The 19,982-nt window shown below is 64.6% G+C and overlaps 1 protein-coding gene across 2 annotated transcripts in view; it reads right to left on the bottom strand.

Moving 5' to 3' along the window:
• Positions 1-6,647: 6,647 nt before the first annotated feature.
• FBLN2 (fibulin 2) overlaps positions 6,648-19,982 on the bottom strand; it is a 79,837-nt gene continuing 66,502 nt past the window's right edge. For both annotated transcript variants that reach the window (XM_036243697.1, XM_036243696.1), the window contains 9 exons: positions 18,252-18,386; positions 17,596-17,733; positions 16,059-16,202; positions 15,850-15,978; positions 15,028-15,153; positions 14,819-14,935; positions 14,276-14,404; positions 9,011-9,134; positions 6,648-7,412 (listed from right to left, as the gene is read on the bottom strand). In XM_036243697.1, coding sequence (XP_036099590.1) covers positions 7,055-7,412; positions 9,011-9,134; positions 14,276-14,404; positions 14,819-14,935; positions 15,028-15,153; positions 15,850-15,978; positions 16,059-16,202; positions 17,596-17,733; positions 18,252-18,386 — 1,400 coding nt within the window. In that variant the 3' untranslated portion in view covers positions 6,648-7,054. The remainder of the gene's footprint in view (positions 7,413-9,010; positions 9,135-14,275; positions 14,405-14,818; positions 14,936-15,027; positions 15,154-15,849; positions 15,979-16,058; positions 16,203-17,595; positions 17,734-18,251; positions 18,387-19,982) is intronic.

Raw genomic sequence — 19,982 nt, forward strand, 5'->3', positions numbered from 1 at the left:
CGAGGTGTCCCCATGGGGCGACCCGACGCCCCCACCTGACGGGCCCTCGCTGGCAGGCGTTGGAAGTGGGACCACTGTCGGGAGGCAGGCTGCAGGGGGCAGCCTGGCACAGGCTTCCGCAGGGCAGACGCCGGCGACCAGCCGTTCACGCCTGCAACACAAGGATGCCCACGGGGCACAGTCTGAGGGGTCCATACCCAGGGGCAGCCTGGGCTCATCACCGGTCAGCGGGGGGTCTGCAGCACCCCAGATGCACACGGCGACAATAGAAGTTTAAGACAGGGCTGAGCGCCAAGCACTTGAGACCGAATGATGTCTACACCCCAAGGCCATTAAAGAATTAAAACTCTGTGCACAGAGGAATGTGGTGTGGGGAGAGGGGAAAAGGTCTCTTTACACCCAAGAAACCTGACAAACAGGACCGCAGCCCCTTGATCAAGGTCAACATCAACAGCCACATGTCGTGTTAACAGCATGGACGCTTGATGGGGTGCGGTCTTTCCCCCTAAACCCACTGTCCCAACTGTGTGTGTGTGTGTGTGTGAGCGCACATGCGTGTGAATTCAGCTCTTTCAAATAACAGATGCCCAGAAGGGTCCGGGTAAGGCTGGGAGGAGTCTGAGCGGCCACACCACTGCCCGCCCCACCTGAGGGGCTCACGGTCCCCAACCGGTCAGCATGCAGCGGGGCCCGTGACTGTGGGGTCTGCTCAGTCCTCGCTGCAAACACCCCATGGGAGGCACGAGTTCATACATGGCAACAGCAGTTGGGGTCTGCCAAGTGCACCCCCAGGGCACCCCACTTCTCCATGCAGGGTTGGGGGGCAGTCTCTGAGAGGAAAGCTCAGAAAAGGAGAGTGAGTGCAGTGAGCCCCAGCTCCTGTCACTGCAGTTGACCAGAGGTGACCACTGGTCCTCCTCCTCTGGCCGCTGCCCCCATCAAAAGTGCCCTTGGCCCTGGCCAGTTTGGCTCAGCGGTTGGAGCGTCGGCCTGCGGACCAGAGAGACCCGGGTTTGGTTCCCGCTAAGGGCATGTACCTCGGTTGCAGTTTGTCCCCGGCCCTGGTTGGTCGTGCGGGTGACAACCACTCGATGTGTCCCTTTCACGTCGATGTTTCTCTCTCTCTCTCTCTCTTCCTCTCTCTCCCTCCCACTCTATCTGAACAAAAAATGGGAAAATGTCCCCAGGTGAGGATAAAAAAAAAAGTGCCCTTGCCCTTCGCTAACACCTTTTCAGGTGTTGGGGGCTCATTTGATAGTTCAACCCAACCCTCGTTCGTGATCTTTGATGGCTTGATTTGTTTTTTGTTTTGTTTTGTTTATTGATTTTAGAGAGAGAGGAAGGGGGAGGGAGATAGAAACATGGATGAGAGAGAACATCGACTGGCCGCCTCCTGCACGCCCCCCACTGGGGATCAGCCCACAACCTGGGCTGTGTCCTGACCGGGGATCGAACCAGCGACCTCTTGGTGCAGGGTCGAGGCTCAACCGCTGAGCCAGACCGCCGGGCTGACGGCCTGCTATTGGGCGCCTTGGCCGCCACGCCCGTCTTGGTCTGGGTGGCTGCACAGGTCTGTTCACAGGTACGAGGCGGAGCCCCTGAGCTCACTCCGGCTCTCGTCCTCCCTGCTCCCAGGTCAGAGTCCGTCCCATCTGCTGCCCAAGGTCAATCACCCGCAGTATGGGCCCCCCTCCTTCCTACTGGTCCAGACAATGAAGAGACCAACGCAGCAGCCCTCGTGTGAGACTCGGCGGGACCTTGCGACTCCCCCCGGGAAGAGTGTGCCCCTGGGGGGACCAGCACCTCCCACCCCGGAGAGTCCAGAGCTGCAGACACAGGGAGAACGAACCCCACAGTCGCCCCTGGAATGACGAGAAGCGGGGCTCCCCCTTCATTCCTTGGACCTGCTCAGCTCTCCCTCCTTTGGAACTCAGCCCTGAGGGGTCTCTGCTGTAACAGCTGCACCCCACGGACGGCACCCCAGTGCTCTGTGGTATTTCCCTCCAGTCAGCGCCCCGCTCACCTTCAGAAGGTCATTCACACGTGCCAGGAGGCTGGCTGTCTCGGGGTCCCGGGGTTTGAGCATGACCAGTGGGTCCCAGGGTCATGGCCCCTCTCAGCTGCTCCACTGTGGATCAGGACCCCAGTCGGCTCCCACACAATGCCGGGGGGTCGGACACGCTGCAAGTCCCCAGTGAGCGCTTCTTGCTGACTAGGCACCGACCCCAAGACGGAAGGGGGACACGGAGTCCCCTGCTGCCAAGGACTCGGGCTGTGCCCCCCACAGCACCCAGAGCTGCCTTGGTCAGTGGGCAGCTGTGCTCTCGGGCCCGTGTGCCCCCCAGGACTTGTGTTACGGGGTCCCCATGCTCTGTGGTTCCAAACCTTTGGTCAGGTCCAAAGAGGGCTCCGGTTGGGTAGGGAGGATACGGACAGTGGCTGCTGGGTCAGAGAACATTTAGATGAACAGACTGTGGCTGCGTCTCCTTGACCTGGATGCATCATGAGCAGGGACGCGTGTCTGACGGGGACGCCTCCCCCCCAGCTGGAAAGCCGGCCACGCACCCCTGCCCTGCGGGCAACGCCGATGGGACACTGGCGGACACGCCAGCAGCTGTGCAGGCCACTGGGTTTTGGGGGACACACATCCGTCCCGGGGAACACTGCTGTCCCCTGTACATGACCCTGATCAGAAGCAGCTCTAACGTCCTCCCACAGACCAGGACCACGGCACAGCCCGCGAGTGCCCCCCAGGAGGGACCCCTGAGATTCAAAATGTTCCCGAGAGACAACCGGCACGGCCTTGACTGAGCCTGCTCCGAGGACCGAGGACCACGAACGAGAGCGTTGACATCTGAAGTGCCCGTCCTGCTGTGGTTCCGAGGACACACTTGCCGGGGTGCTGAGCGTGCGGAGGGACAGACTGAGCACGTGTGTGCAGAAAGGTGCCTCCCGCCGGGCAGTGCTGGGGGGCGCTCGGCACAATCCCAAGGAGGGTTGCCCCTTCAGGGGACGGCAATCTGATGCCCCGCCTGGGCACTGCCCCCGGGAGCTCCTGGTTGCCCGAAGATCACCGTCTGCTCTGAGGACGGCAGGTCCAAGGTGTGCGGGCAGCGTCCCAGGGGCGCCCGTCTGGGAGCAGAGTCAGCAGGCGGGGCTGACTGCCGGCCACCTGCCCAGCTGGGCCTTTGCCGGCTCGTGGGCTGGCCCGGCGCTGTGGTCAGGACAGGGCCACGCAAACAGGTTGCTGAAGGGGTGTCCGTGTGGGCCTGGCTGCGCAGAAGCCACTGCGGGGATTTGAGGGTGCATTAAAGCAGGGCCTGCAGTCCCGCCGGTGTGGCTCAGTGGTTGAGCGTTGACCCTGCACCAAGAGGTCGCCGGTTCAATTCCCGGTCAGGGCACATGCCCAGGTTGTGGGCTGATCCCCAGTGGGGGGCGTGCAGGAGGCGGCCAGTCCATGTTCTCTCTCATCCATGTTTCTCTGCCTCTCCCTTCCTCTCTCAAATCAATAAAGGAAAAAAAAATTAAAAAATAAAAAATAAGGCAGGGCATGCTGACATCCCCCGAGGAGCTCCCTCCGGGATCAGGAGACGGGAATTGGGGGCTGGTGTCCTCCGAGGTGGCCTCCTGGGCCCACAGACACGTCGACCTGCGGGGACTGCAGGACCTGGTTAAGTCCAGACACATCCCTCCTGTCCCTCGGAGCCACAAAACGTCCAAGACCGCCCTGTCGACTGGAGAGACAGAAACGGACCTCTGCGGGCAGACGGGCCCGTCCGGAGGCCCCAGGACCCTCAGGTGAGCCCCCACAGGAAGTCCCTGGACGCCTCGGCTCAGCCAGTGGTGGACAGAAGTGTGGCACAGGGCACACAGGCCGGTCTGGACCAGATTCCCGTTTCCTCAGACCAGGACCGTCTGTGAGAGCCGAGTCCACCAAGGGGCAGGGAGACCTTCCTTGGGGTAAGGGCCGGATCGTCAGAAAGGGGGTGAGAGGCAGGAAGGGCTGGCATAGCTGTGTGCTCACACCCACCACGAGGGGGCCAAGGGAGGGTCCCCTTGGATAGCTCCCTCTGCTTCCCAGGAGATCTTGGGGGTGGGGGTTATAACAACACAATTCTTCCCAGGGGGACAGTGCTGCATGGCCCTACCCCACCCCACCTCAACCTGCTTTCTCCTCCCTGATGCTACTGTCCCGGGACACAGGCTGCAACGTGGGGGCCGGAGCAGGGAGGGTTCCCGGGCGAGAAACCGTGACTCAGAGCTCAAACCTTCATGTGCAGCAACTCCGGGCCTGGCAGGGCGGACACAGCCTTCAGCCCCACCTGGCAGACAGCCGGCCGAGGTGGCCAAGCTCCGCGGGACCCCACCCTGGCGGCCGGAGGGCCTGTGATCTGGCCCAGCTCAGGGGCCAGACCGGCCGTCCCCCCCGGGGTGGGGACCCGGGGTGTGGGTGGGGAGCGGGGTAAGGAGCAAATGGGTCATGACGAGGGCAGCCCAGAACATGGGCCAGTACTACACTTCTCAAGGGGCTGGAAAACAGAGGGCATGTCTCATCTCGATGAGCCAGACTCCTGAGAGGCCAAGTCTACATCTGCTTTTTTTCCAATGTTTTTGTTCTTTATTGATTTGAGAGAGAGAGAGGAGGGGAGAGGGAGAGAGAGATGGAAACATGGATGAGACAGAACATGGACTGACCGCCTCCTGCACGCCCCCCACTGGGGATCAGCCCACAACCTGGGCCTGGGCCCTGACCGGGAATCGAACCAGCGACCTCCTGGTGCAGGGTCGATGCTCAACCACTGAGCCACACCAGCCGGGAACCACGAACTCATTTCTATGCCAGATGGCTCGGCACAAGCTGAGCACAGGCGACAGGGGGTCAGGAGAAGCAACAACGCCAGGAGGAGCCGCCCAGCCAGGAGAGGCCGGAGGGCTGGCCTCATACCTACAGTCTGGCCTGTGCCTTTGGCTCCTGGGGGTGAGGCCTAGGCCCCTGCAAAGTCCTGACTGGAGTCTGTGTACCTGGGGGTGTTGGGCACTGGACACCAAGCTGAGGGGCTGGGGACACATCGTCTTCACCGAAGGACGAGACGCTCCAGGCCACCAGGCTGACAGGGTGCGACCGAGCTCCAGTAAAAATGCTGGTACCACAGGCTCCCGGGTCGGCAACACTGTGTGAGAGGTCACCCCTCCTGCCAGGACGGTGCCGTGTCCTGGGAACAGCGGGGACCCTCCCGCTCTGTCCCACGTCTGAAGTGAGGATGACGTGTAGACCCTTCTCGCAGACTGCCGCTCGCCAGACTCCTCGGGGGCCTGGCATTCCAGGGTCCCTGAACCTTGGAAACCCCAAAATCAGAAGGAAATTGTTTTGAGAGGCTCAGGGAGCCAGAGCCAAGCTGGAGGCCGCGTGCTGACTCTGTGGGCACCGCAGCCCGGAGAGAACCTCGGGGACCCCCTGCTGAGGCGGACGAACCGCAGGGAGGTGACGGCCGCAGGGGAGGGCCCGGGCAGCGCTGGGGGCTGGGAGAAGGACCAGGATGGCGGGGAGTCTGCCAGCCAGCCAGGTGCTGCTCACCCCTCGCTGGGGTCCCCAGTCTGCCCCGCACGGTCTGTTCCCTGCGCCCCTGCCCGGAGTGTGACCACGTTGGACAGATTTGCTAGCTTTGCTTTTCAGAAAGAGGACGGAGCAGCCTGGCCAGCAGGAAGGAGGCCTTGGCTTCGGCCACAAGCCCTGGGGCGAGGACCTGTGAGGAGCAGGGAGGGAAAGGAGGGCCCCGGACGGCGGGCCTTCCGTGGCAGGTTCACCCTGTGGTCACAGGTGTGAATGACTCGCCACATCTGAAAATCGGGAGAGTGTGTATCAAAACGTACTTGAGAGGTGACCTTGAAGAATGAGAACATCCGGCCACCTGGGCCCAGGTCCCCGGACAGTGGCAGTTTCTGGAGCCGAGACTGCGCCCCTCCACACAGGGCCTGCGCTCCCAGTTGGCCACGGCCCCTCACGGCCCCCCACACAGAGTCAGAAAGATTTCGCATCACGGCCAGAGCTGGTGGCACCATGGGGACAACCACAGACTCGTGGCCGCTGCGTCGCGACACAAGGCTTCCCGCCACCAAGCGCACGGGCTCCGCAGGGTCTGAACGCCTGCTGCTGCCCACGACGCCCACGACCCGCAAACTGCGCGGCTGAACCCAGTGTGCAGAGAGCGAGCCGGGCGTGGCAAAGCCGGCCAGAGGGCGCCCCACCCGCGTCCTTCACTGACCCAGCCCGGGCTGCACCGGGGAGAAGGTGAATTCCCACCCTTCCGGCTCCGCCCAAGGCCCTCGTCTGCCGGAGGTGCCCAGGCCTCAGGGAAAGGGACAGGTGGCAGAGGGGCATCTCCAAAGTGACACTACCCGAGGCCCATGCGGGCAGTGACGCGCCCGAGGCCCACGCGGGGCAGCGGCAAAGGGACAGGCGAGGAGCGTCACCCGGCAGCACTGAGCACCCCGACCGCTCCCTGCACGGGGACTCCTGTCGGGGAAGGTCCTGGACTCAGCTCCCGGACGGGCTCGGGGAGACACCCAGCAGCAGGCCGGGGACCCGGCTCGCTGTCCTCGGAGTGACCTCCACGGAAGCGCTGTTTCCGCGCCCTTACCTTCCGCACTATCTGAGATTTCCTGCCGCGTGTGGGCTACTGCCACGATCAAACACAAACACGATGTTCTTAGGGAATCGCAGTGAAACAGGAAATGGAGCATCAGCTTTGGGGCCGGGCCTTCCCGCTGAGCCCAAAGCCCCACGGGCCCGTTTCCAGCCTTTAATGCCACCTGTGGGGTCCTCACTCCGCCCGCAGTGACCTCGTGCCGCTGTCCAAGCCCCCCGCACCCGGCTGCCGAGATCCCCACCAGGAACCCGAGGGGGCTGGAGTCGGCAAAATTAAGTTAATTTACAATTGGAGCAAAAAGACACCAATGCCCGCCCCACCCGCACGGTGCTGCGCGCCCAGAGCGGTGCGCTGGAGGGCGGCGCCCCGGGGGCCAAGGCCCGGCGCAGGGGGCTGGGGCGGCTGCCTCACAGGGCAAAGGGAGTAAAAAAAATGTGCATCTTGGCGAGGAAGGTGGTGACGGAGCCCTGCCGCCACAGCTTCATCTCCACGTCCAGGGCGAAGTCCCGGGGCTCGCGCACCAGGCGCTGCAGGTAGACCAGGCCGGTGTAGGCGTTGAGCCGGCGCGTGCCGAAGTAGCCCTCCTCGTTGCCCCTGGTGATGGTGAGGGCGATGGTGTCCCCCGCAAAGGCGGGCACCGGGCTGATGCGGAAGATGTGAGCCGGCACCAGGAGGCCGGTCTGGAAGTTGAGCTGGTAGTAGGTGATGCGGGCCGGGGAGCTCTGGCACTCGGCGAGGTCGTGGCACGCGGTGCGCTCGCACTTCCTGCGGGGCGCAGGGGGCGGGGTCAGCGGGCGGGGCTCCACCCCCCCACTTCCCCACCCCCCCACTTCCCCACACCCGGGCTCCCGCCCTGCTGTCTACCGCGCTGCGCTGGCCGAGACCGAGGCCCCTCAAGGCCCCAGCTCCGCCCTTAGTAGCCTTGGAGCATCTGCTAAGTCCCTTTACGCACATGGGTCTCAGTCTCCTCATCTGTAGGAGGGGCTAATAGCCCTGGGGTCTCCCTGGGGAGATGGGGTGAGTTCATAAACACACAGCACGCCCCAGTCCCTGGCACAGCTGGTTGGCAGCCTGCAGGTACCCTAAGCCCCTCCCTTCACCGTCCTGCGCTTGGTACGTGCAGACTGTCTCTGAGTCTGAATGGGTTCCCGGACCAGGGTGTTTTCATTGTTTCAATTATTTTACAAATTCCTTTTCTTCTATGAATTGTCTGCTTCTGGGCCATTTCCTGCTGTGACTTGGGGGCCCCACCCTTTTCCAGGTGGAAGCCCCAGGCTCAGCCAGAGGGGACGAGGATGACGACAGGGCCTCTGCCCACCCCCAGGGGGCCCAAGGCCTCAATTTCTACAACAACAAGCTGGCCTCCTCTGGGCCTTCTGAGCCACTGCGTCCCCATCGTTAGATCAGTGTAAAAGCTCCCAAAATGGGAGGGAGTTTAGGCGCCAGGGCTCGGCAACTCGAGAGATCTGAGCAGAATTCTCTGCCACCGGCGGGGGTAGGGACACCCCCGCCAAGCGGCCGGACTGGCGTGTGCGCCTGCCAAGCACCGTGCTCATCATACCCAGCTCCTTCCCGGTGGCACTGCTGTCCCGCACTGGGACCCAGAGGGAGGCCCCGGGCCACCTAGGCAGATGCCCTAACCCCCCCAGCACACATGCACACCACATGCACACGGACATTCCCCGTGTGCACAGTGGAAAGGGAGCAGCCCTCAGCAGGGCAGTAAATAAACGGCAGCCCCGCCCTGGGAACACTGGCCCAGGCAGGCGGCTCCCAGATGCGGGGCGTGGATGAGAGAACGTGGATGCGCTCCAGCCGCCGCCTGATGTCTGCGGGGAGGGGCGCTTTCATTGTTTGAATATTTTGGGGAGCACGTGTCCCTTTTGCAGAGGGCTGCCCCTGGCTCTCTCCACGCCCTTGCTGGGGGAAGGCATGTGGAAAGCAGACCCACGGGGAGGCCCACACGATGAAGCTGAGGCCTCCTGCCCAGACCCATGGGATTGGACTGCACGGTTCTGCAGCCAGAGACCCTGGGCCAGAACCTCCCAGCTGAGCAGCTCCTGAAATCCCGACCCTCCAGAACTGTGTGACAAAAGAACTGTCAGGTCACGGTGCTAAGTGTTAGGATCGCGCTACACAGCAATAACTAACGTGGTGTCTCTGTGTGTGTGTGCGCGAGACGGATGGGCAGACAGACTGGCAGACAGACTGTCCGTGTCTGCCCCGCGTTCTCTGCGCCCTGAACTCTCTACAAGGTGCTTGTTTGTGCTCCATTTGAGGACGGCGTGGGGGCGGGTGGAGAGCAGGAGGTGGGGCAGGGCCTGGGCCGAGGGACCCCTGCTGCCCGGGGTGGGGACACTCACGTTCCGGAGACGCGGACGTAGTTGGGGGGACACTCGAAGCGCAGGCAGCGGAAGCTGCCCTGGACGTTGTGGCAGGTCTCGGCCTCCGAGCAGTTGTGGGTGCCCAGGGCACACTCGTCGATGTCTGAGGGGAGGGCAGGAGGGTCACGGGGGATCCCGACAGCGGGGGACCCCAGTCCGAACGCCCACGCTGGAGGCCTGGGTCTCGGAGCAGCTCGTCCTGACTGCAGGGACACACCCCATCCAGTGCCCACCACACACACACCACACCCCAGCAAGCAGCCAGAGGGCCCGGCTCTAAAATAAAAACGACCTTTAGTGATGTTCTGAGGGCTCCCATGTTCCCAAAATGAAAAGCCGAGTCCCTCCTACGGACACAAGGCTACATTCAGCACAGGGCTCTCCTCTTCCCTCGGGCCACAGTCCTGCTGCACCCCTCTGAGCGGCCCCCGCCTGACCCTTACCCCACCTCAGGGCCTTTGCACATGCTGTTCTCGCTGCTGCAACACCTCCCACACCTCCCAGGATGGTGACGCTCAGGTCACACCCCACAGAATGTCCCCCGACTGGTCTTCCTCCCTCTTGACCCTCCGTCCCACCGTATTCTCCTTGTACTGCCTGCCCTGCGCACAGACACCTAAGCTACATGTACGTCTGCCCTGTCCCCACGGCCCCTGCTCAGTGTGAGCTCCAGGAGGGCCGGGGCAGGGGTCCCCCTCAGCCCCGTGGAGTGTCCAGCACCCAGCAGAGTGCCAGGCACAGGGCCTGTGCTCTACCTGGAGTGTTGGCTGGAGCTCAAGACTCATTACCTGTAAATATAGACTCAGATGCGCAGCTGCACGTGCCCCATAAATGGCAGACATGCTCACACTGCCCGTGCATGGCTGGGTACCCGCACGTGCTCAAGCACACCCACACAGGTACACGGACACACACCCACACAGGTACACGGACACACACCCACACAGGTACACGGACACACACACACACAGGTACACGGACACACACCCACACAGGTACATGGACACACACACACACAGGTACACGGACACACACACACACAGGTACACGGACACACACACACACAGGTACACGGACACACACACACACAGGTACACGGACACACACACACACAGGTACACGGACACACACACAGATACACACACCCACACAGGTACACAGACACACACCTACACAGGTACACGGACACACACACACAGGTACATGGACACATACCCACACAGGTACACGGACACACACACACACAGGTACACGGACACACACACACACACACACAGATACACACACACACACAGGTACACGGACACACACACACAGAGGTACACGGACACACACACCCACACAGGTACACGGACACACACCCACACAGGTACACGGACACACACACACAGGTACACGGACACACACACACGTACACACACAGACACGTGAACACATGGGTATCTGAGAAAAACTCAGAAGTGGTGCGAGTGTGTGTGAGTGTGTGTGTGTGTGTGTGTGTGAGACCCACAGGCAGCCGCTGGATCACACAAATGGGCTCCAGAGACCGTCCTGACACAAACAGCCCAGGCCCAGAGGGCAGCATTGGCATCCCCAAGGCCCGTGTGGGGTGTACCAAGGTCTGCAGGCACTTTCCTGGAGAGCAGACTGTTCAGCCCCCCGCACGGGCCCCGTTTAGGGGTTCTCCTCACCCAAGGCTCATCCCAGCCCACTGGGGGGGTGAGAGTCACTGGCCCCCAGAGAAGGGAACTGGGATCCGAGGGGCATAGCCTGGCTCAGGTGGGGTCCGGCAGCGGTCGGCTGGGGCTGAAAGCCAGGTCCACCTGATGCCGAAACCTGGATCCTGGCATGACAGCACGCTGGCTCCAACAGCGGCCACAGCCTGAGAGCAACGACAGCCGACCTGGGCCCCGTTCACCACCTGACGACCACGTGATGCTCGGGCACTCAACCCCTTCCCTCCTTCACCCCCACGGCCCCACGGCAGGTGTGGGGGTCGCCGCCCAGGCCCAGGGTGGCACAGCCAGGCAGGGCCACGTGCCAAACGCCCGGCCTGCTGCGGACCCTGGCCACTGTGTGCCATGCCCTGCGTGCTGATCTGCTCACCCCGTCAGCACCCCAAACTTCGCTTGCCCCCTCTGCAGAATGTGCCAGGACCCCAACTTTCTGGGTGAGTGGGAGAAAACACGGCAGGCGGCCGGAGCGGGCGGGGCCGGCATGGGTGCGGCTGTTCCCCTGACCGACGGTTCACCCTATGTGGCCACCCACACGCAGCAGGAAGTCCTGACCCTGCGGCCTGGGTGGGGGTGCAGCAAGGAGGCGGGAGCAGCATCTCACTGTCTGCCCTGGTCCAGTGTCCACAGATGTGTCCAGAGGTGGAAGAAAGAGCCCACGACGCAGTGGCTGCCCTAGGACCCCGGGGCCCTTGCCCCTTGGTGCCGCCAGGCCCCCGGCGTCTGTGGGGCTTTGACCCTGAAACCTGCCCTGCAGAGCCCAAGACAGAGAGCTCGACAAGGCCGCACACCCGGGGATGTCACTGCAGCCCGTCGGGCGGCCAGGCCACAACCGGACACGCGGCGATGGGAACAGGCGGCGATGGGGACGAACAGCATTGCTGAAAGCCAGCCCACCGCCTGCTCACGGCTGGACTACACTAAGAAAGGGAAAACGAGGTTCAAGGTTGTTTTCAGCGTGGCTGTAGCCAAGAGTACAGTGTGTGTACTGAGTGGGGCAGAGAGGAGACCACAGTTGTGAGCAGTGAAACAGTTTGTTGTGTTATCTACTGGTTACACTGTATCACCTTCCACAGAACCGGGAGCCTACGTCGGCCCCACCCTGCACGTGTGTGTCTATTGGCACAGAGAGACTGGCAGGAGAAACGCCCAGATATCCGCATCGGTTGCTGCGGATGGGACGTGGCTGAGCGCTCAGCGGGCACCCAGTGAACGGGACACGAAGCATGTTCCAGGAGACGTGCCGAGTCTCGCTGCCTGACACCTCTTTCCATTTCTAACAATGAAGGAAGGGCAGACGCTGGCCTGAGATCCTGACCCGTGCTCCCCACGGCCTTCCCAACATCGGAGCCTTGAGACAGTGTTTGGGCCGAGTCAGAACCGAACCAGGGACCGCACAGGAGCAGCCGCTGAGCTCTGGAGGTCAGTGGCCGCAGACTCGGGCCCCCGGCGTGACTCAGGAGACAGGCACGACCAGGCAGAACCAGCCTCGCAAGCTCTGCCCTCGTTCACCTCTGAGGGCAGAGACTCTTCCAGCAAAAGACTGGAGAGAAAACAAAAGCATCGTGGGTGTGGGGGACCTCCGGGTGGTGGTGGTGCCACAGCGTGGGGTACAGAGAGGGGACCCTGCCTCGTCAGTCCTTTTGCATGTCAGGGAAGTGGGTCACTGGGTAAGCTACTAGGGGGCAAACGGGCAGCCACCCCCAAGATCAGCACTGGCAGTAGACTCCCCTGTGCCCAGCAGGCACGTGCCAGGTCCTGGGAGCCCACTGGGCCCACACAGGCATGTCTGGACATCCGGGCACCCCTCTGACCCTGGCTAGCACGGGCCAGGAGGAGGGGTCAGAGCAAGACTGTCTTGAATGTGACCAGCTCTCCAGTCTAAAGTCAAGAGCAAAGGTCACCGCAGCGCCGACTGAGCCTCCTGGACGCCGGCAGACTGAGCCCCCGCCGGGCGAACAGGGCCGCAGTCTCAAAGTGAAACCGCATGCGAGGGGCACCCCCTGTTTCCCACGCAGCTCAGCGTGCGGCGAGTCAGATCCCCACCGTGGACGAAGTGCACACGGATCACTTTTTAAATTAAAAAGCAGAGCCCTGGCCGGGTGCTCAGCGGTTAGAGCGTCAGCCCACGGCCAGAGAGTCCCAGGTTCGGTTCCCACTAAGGGCACGTACCTCGGTTGCAGCTGGTCCCCGGCCCCGGTTGGGGTCCTGTGGGTGGCAGCCAGTCGATGTGTGTCTCTCTCTCTCCCTCCCTCTCTCCCTCCTGCTCTATCTGAGGATAAATGCAAAAATGCCCCCAGGTGAGGATTAAAAAAAAAAAAAAAAAAAGCAGAGAGCTTCGGGCCAGGGAGACCTGGGTCAGCCTCTGTGGGTGAGCCCAGCAGGCCCCTAATTCACCTGTTCTCACTCAGAGCCTTTTCATTCATGATGGTTATTTTGTTGCTGGTTTTTCACGAACCTACAGGAAGGAATCCGTTTGCACTGGGACTTAGGACACACGTGGGAACTGAAACAATCTTCACAGACGCTGCCCCCTGCCTGACCCACATTCTCCTCTACAATGAAAACAAACCAGCGGGCTGACACCCCCGCATCTGCTCTCAGGATCTGTTTACAGGCAGCGACCATGGGTCGTACTGTGTACCCTTCTGGGGGCCAACTCTGACTCCCCGTCCCCCAGAATCACCAGTGGACAAGGCGGCAACCCGGACCCCCGGCTCTCAGCCCCACCACCCAGCAGACGACCGTGCAGCAGGGGCAGGAGGGCTGTGCTCTGTGGAGGGCGGTGTTGGATTTCCCAGGGGTTCCGGCACCGCCCCTACACCCTGCCCCACGTGGATCCGGGGCCCTCCACCTTGCCCGGGTGACTTGCCAGGCCCGGAATTTGGTGGCCTCGGCACATTCTGACGGAGCTGAAGTAAAGATCACGATTCTCCAACTTAGAAAACGAGATGTCATCGAACCCAGTTCCCCATCCAGGACAAGTCATCCCCTCGACTGCCCAGCTGTCTAGGCCTGTCTGGGGGACAGGAAGTCCCCCCTCCTTTACACCCCCGCCCAGCCCTGCACACCTCTGACTGGGAGTCTCCTCGCGTGCGGGTCTGGGACACGCCTCTCCGGGAGCCTCTGCTACGGGTACAGGATCCCTCTCACCCTCTGTGTCCAAGACCTGCTGCCCGACCCCTGGACAGCTTCCCAGACACTGGGGACAGAGCCGGGGGGCCCTGAAGCTGTCCTTCTCACCGGACAGGTCTCTCGTGCCCCCAGAGCCGCCCAGCAGGGCCTCTGCCTCCTCCCAGGGCAAGGCCCGGAGCTGAGCCCAAATCTGGAACGTTCCAAGTTGGGTCAAGCAGCTGCAGGCCTGTCACCCTCACCCTGGGCACAGACCCCGGGGGACTGGCCCCTGTGTGCTGTGCTCCGGGTGCCAGGGCCCAGGTGAGCAGCAAGCCACGTGAGGTCCCCAGGTCTGCTGGGTCGCGGCCGAGCCTGGTGGGCAGGCTCCCTTGCTTACCCTTGCAGGACCTTCCGTTGGCCGCCATGGTGTAGCCCTGCTCGGGACACGCACACTGGTAGCTCCCCGGCACGTTGACGCAGCGGAAGGTGCACAGGATGCTGGCGCCCTGGGCACACTCGTCGATGTCTGCCGGAGAGAGGTTCACCCTGGGACGCTGCCCGCCGCAGGGCCTGCCACAGCACGGAGCTCAGGGGCCACGTTACGGACGAGGACAGTGGGCTCAGAGAGAGGGAGCGAGCTGCCCAGGCCACACGGCGACCCAGGACTCCCGTTCTAGGGCTTGCTCCCCGGGGCCGCCCCACAAACACCACGGTCAGCTAAGGGGCAGTCAGGCAGCCAACACAGGCCCGGAACAGTCTTCAAGGGGGCCCTTCACCCCGGAACACTTCGCCCCGCTGGGGTCAGGACCAGACTTCCACGTCGCAGGGGGGCGGCCTTTGCCGGCAGGTCCCAGGGACCAGACTCCACTCTGACTGGAGGCCAGAGCCCGTGTCTCCCCTGCGCTGGGCACGCCGGGCAGGGCCGGGCAGGGGGCGGTACCTGTGCAGGTGTGCCCGTCCTCGGCCAACTGGTAGCCCTGGCGGCAGTAGCACTGGTAGGAGCCGTAGATGTTGGCACACTCCTGGCTGCAGCGCTGGGCCTCACACTCGTTCACGTCTGGGGAGACAGCGGAGGTCAGGGCGCCCTCCCCGCCCACAGGCGAGGACCGGTCCAGGCAGTGCACGGAGGCGAGGTCGGGCGGCCGGTACCTTCGCAGCGCGTGCGGTCGGCGGCCAGCTGGAAGCCGGGGGCGCAGGAGCAGCGGTAGGAGCCGGGCGTGTTCTCGCAGGTGTGCTGGCACAGGCGGCCGGGCGAGGCCCAGCACTCGTCCACGTCTGCGGGCGGGCAGGGGCAGGGCAGCTCCTGGAGGCAGCTCCCTCCACCCCGGGGGGCAGGGGCCTGGGCTGGGACAGGGATCCAGGGACCCAGGAGGGACAAGGAGAGACCCAGACGGGGCAGCGAGATGGGACCGGGCAGGAAGCAGTGAGGGTGTTGGAGGGAGGCTGGAGCCGACCGAGGGGCAGTCACAGAGGGGCACGGGGACAGGGCACTAGGGTGGACAGACCAGGGCCACGGCGGGGCAGGAGGGCAGAGGGCAGGAGGGCAGAGGACAGAGGGCAGAGGGCAGGAGGACAGAGGGCAGAGGGCAGGAGGGCAGGAGAGCAGAGGACAGAGGGCAGGAGGACAGAGGACAGAGGGCAGAGGGCAGGAGGGCAGAGGGCAGGAGAGCGGAGGGCATAGGGCAGATGGCATAGGGCAGAGGGCAGAGGGCAGGAGGGCAGAGAGCAGAGGGCAGGAGGGCAGGAGGGCAGAGGGCAGGAGGGCGGAGGGCAGAGGACAGAGGGCAGAGGACAGAGGGCAGAGGGCAGAGGGCAGGAGGACAGAGGGCAGGAGGGCAGAGAGCAGAGGGCAGAGGGCAGAGGGCAGAGGGCAGAGGGCAGGGCCTGCAGAGAGGAGGCAGCCAGAGGCAGGCCTGGGCCAGCGGGCTCAGCTCAGGGGAGCCAGGCCGGTCGAGGAACCAGCCCACCTACCGACACAGGCCCGACCGAAGGCGTCGGGCTGGAAGCCGGCCTTGCAGTCACAGCGGTAGGAGCCGGGCAGGTTGTGGCACACCTGGCCCTCCCCGCACTGGTGCGTGCCCGCCTCACACTCGTTCACGTCTGCGGGGGCAAGGACGCGCCCTGAGGCCCACGCTCTCCCCCAGGAAGGCCGAGCCCCAGGGGCAGGTGCCCAGCCTCACCCACACACGTGGTCCCGTCCTCGCTGGCGCGGTAGCCGCGCCGGCACAGCAGCGGGTTCCTCTGGCACGTGTAGGAGCCCACGGTGTTGACGCAGCTGGAGCCAGCCCGGCAGGGCTCGGGCAGGGACGTGCACTCGTTGATGTCTGCGGGGGGGCTGTGGGTCAGACTGTCCCGTCCGTGCCCACCGCACGGAAGGCCTCAGCTCCCAGAACCCACACACCTGCCGCTGCTTCTTCTAGCCCAGAGGCGCAGGGGAACCAGGCTGGCGTCTGGGACACTGTGCAAGTCACACCCCTGCTCTGGCGTCTCCAAACCCGCCCGCCTGTGAAGTCACCGCCCAGGGCTGCCCCCACACTGCCCCCCCCCCCCGCGGCCTCACCCTACCCGGCCGGGCACAGCCTGCCCCTCACATTTCCACGGTCACTCCCTACTTCCTCGGGCCCGTCCCGATGCCACCTCCTGAGGGTCGCCCCGCCTGACCACCGCAGGCGAGAAGCTGCCACTTAAACTTTATCCCTCTTGTTCCGTTGCTGAGGAGCCCCCTGGGGTAAGTGGGCCTCGTATGGACGTGTCTGCGTATTTGCTCCCCCAGGGTGTTGTTGAAGGGCTGCAGCCGGTGCCAAGGACGGCAGCAGCCAGAGGGACCTGCAGCTGGCAGACACCCCACCGGCCCTGGGGGGCCCCTCTCATGCCCACAGCCGCGTCCTGTGACGAGCTGGAGACAGCTGTGAAAGGGGGGCCTCAGGGGGCTCCAGACCCAGACTAGCCAGAGGGACCCCCCAGAGTCTTAGAAGGCTTTCGGATCAAGCTAAGGCCCCTCTGGCCCTCGGCACCCTGCCGGTCACCTGGGACACACACCCCACAAGCTGTTCTAACAGACAAGGGGACAGACAGACAGACACTGCTTGGACAGGCCTGTTCCCCTCAGCACAGCGACGGCCTCGCCGCGCCTGCCTTCGCCCCTCGCCCCCAAAGCTGAGGGTGCCCCTCATCAGGCCTGTGCTCCTTGGCCGGCACTGTTCTGGGGTGCCTGCCGGTGCTCCCCTCCGGCCTCCCGGGGTAGCCTTGGAAAGGGGGTCCCCCTCTGGCCTCCCGGGGTAGCCTTGGAAAGGGGGTCCCCTGGCGGCCAACCGCAGGCTCTCAAGGCCGCTGGAGCCCCCGTGGGGACGAGGCCCGTGTGCCCGACCGCGGGTCTGACCCAGGGGCGCAGCAGGACACCCGCCGCCAAGGGCCCGCCCGTGGTCATGGCCCCCGCAGGGGTGCTTTGCGAAACGTGCTCCAGCCGTGTGTGGGCGCCACGTGAAGACGTGAGATAGACGCCCCCCTGCCAACTGGCTGAAAGCAACGGGGTGCCCCTCACCCAGCCCAACCCCACCGACGGGCAAACAAGCCAGAGCAGGGAGCCAGCCGGGGAGACAGCCCGGGGGGAGCTCGCGGGGAGCTCGGGGCACGGTGCCTCCTGCCCGGCTGGGGCGCTAGGCTGGGCCAGCAGAACCCCCGGACTCCCCCCCAAGCCCGGCGGCGGCGCCCACTCACCCACGCAGTTGCCCTCAGGGTCCTGCAGGAAGCCCTCCAGGCAGCGCTGCCGGGTCTGGCAGCGGAAGGAGCCCCGAGTGTTCTGGCACGTGGCGCCCGCCGGGCAGGTGTGCGTGCCCAGCTCACACTCGTCCACATCTGGCGGGAGGCAGGGGTCAGGCCGGCGGGCGGGGGGCCCCTCGCCCACGGCCTCGAGCTCACGCAGGACGCCCACATCTCGGGGGCGGGGCGGAGGGGCGGGCCGCCCGCCCCCACCCAGTGACAAGGACACGAGGCACCGCCGCGTCCCCGAGCCCCTCCACGTACTGGGCACTGCCCCCCAGAACCCTGCAGCACACGGGAGCTCGGGACCCACTGGGAAGGCTCAAGGAGACGTCTCCCTCTTCCTAGGAGGCTAGAATCTTCCAGAGACGGGGCGGAGTGATCCGCGGGCTCCACCCCAGTGCACAAACGGGGAAACTGAGGCACAGCGAGGGGAGTAACCGGCACACCGGCAAGGGCCGCAAAGCCAGGAGCCGACGCTGCACCCACAGCCTCAGACACCATCCCTCGTGGGTCCTCCACAGGCAGGAACCCACGCGCCGGGAGCTCTCGGCTCGGGCAGGTCGGGTCTGAGGGGTTGGGGGGCGAGGACAGGTGGGGGGCCGCAGCCTCACCGAGGCACTCCCCGTCCTCCATGGCGTAGCCGGGCGGGCAGCTGGGGGCCTTGTAGCAGCGGAAGGAGCCCACGGTGTTCACGCAGCGCTCACCGCGGCTGCAGGTGTGCAGGTCGGTCACGCACTCGTTGACGTCTGCGGGGAGAGCGCGCATCAGGGCCGCGGGGAGGCCGAGCCACCAGCAGGTCTGCCGGCAGCTCTCGGCCCAGGGTGCCTTCCGTGCGCAGGACTGAGGGGTGCCGGCCCGCGCTGCTCCTGGCACCAGGGGGCGTGGTGGGCAAGGCAGAGACCCTGCCGCGTGGGGACGGGCACTCGGGAGGAGGCCCAGCAGAGGGAGAAGCAAACATGTGACAGGGCGGGGCCGGGGGCCGTGGGCGTCATGGGTGCAGAGGAGGGGGGTGTGGGGGGCTCACACGTGTCAGGGAGCCAAGGGCGGGGCCTCAGAGAACAGAACATCTGAGCAAGCATTTGAAGAAGTGACGGGTGAGCCCAGCACACACTCAGGTCCGAGGGCCCGGGGGGAGGTGGGGTGACATTATAACACGGTCCGCCGTGTGGACACTCCAGGACGGAAGACAGGACCGACGGGATCCGCCAGGAGATGAACATGGGAGAAAAAGGGGGACCGGAGGCCTGCAAAGCTCGCGGGCCCAGCAGGTGGACAGGTGGGACCCCGCACCGGGCAGGCGGGGGAGGGGAGCCCTCCGGCCACTGAATCTGAGCAGAGGCCACTCAGAGCAGCCAGGCTGAGCTCAGGGGGCGAGGCAGAGAGGACAGCCCCCCAGAGGGAGGCACTAGGCCTTGGGAAAAGAGGGCGCAGGAGAGCCCCTGGGGAGCTCACAGCTCCACTCTGGCTCGGCCTCCATGCTGCCCCGGGGGCGTCATCCGCGGGTCAGTCCTTCCTGGACACCATGAGCTAGTGCTGTGCTGGCTCCAGGTGACCAAGGGGGTCGGCCACAGCCCCGCGGGCACACAGGACAGGCAGGGGGGGAGCTGAGCCGACCCCAGGCCAGGCCCGAGCACCACCCCTCACTGGCTGTCAGGGTCCCTCCCTGGGAGGATGAGGAGGGGGCAGGGCCGAGGGACAGGAGGCCCCCAAACCCACAGGGGAAGGAGCGAGGGCCAGGCCAACCTGGTTTCGGTGGGGATGGGGGAGGAAGACAGTTCTGGGTCAGCGGGTGCCAAGGGCAGGCTGGAGTACCAGAGGGACACTCCCAGGACACCGCAGCCCCGGAGCCCCACGGTCAACAAGACCGACTGAGGGTCGCTAGGGGCCGGGCAGGTCACAGGGCGGGCACCCTGAGGTCTCCCGGGGGGCTGTGGCTGGACCGAAGCCCCACCACCCGCATGGCAGCAGCAACAGCAAACCCCCGAGTGCCCGCTCGGAGCTGCCCTCCCCCCACCACGGGCTGAGCCCCCCGTCAGCCCAGCCCACGCAGGACACGTGTCCCAGAGCCAGGACAGGCCTGAGGGGCCCGAAAGGCAAACAAAGCACAGGGTGTCCCCACAGAGGTCACCTGTCCGCTGGAGGCCCCCTGACCTTGGCACCACCCCAATACTCCCTCTGCAGCTCACATACCTCCGGGGACGGAGGGCTCACTACCTATGCGGGCTGCCTCTGTACAACACGGGCACAGAACCAGTCACGACAGGAGACGGGTGCAAATTCCACAGTTCATCTCCACACTGGCCCTTTGGGGTGCGTGTGGGGAAACTGAGACATTCCATGAC

The sequence above is a fragment of the Molossus molossus genome, unplaced genomic scaffold (genome assembly GCF_014108415.1).
Source record: "Molossus molossus isolate mMolMol1 unplaced genomic scaffold, mMolMol1.p scaffold_m16_p_5, whole genome shotgun sequence".
In the NCBI taxonomy this organism is placed as follows: Eukaryota; Metazoa; Chordata; class Mammalia; order Chiroptera; family Molossidae; genus Molossus; species Molossus molossus.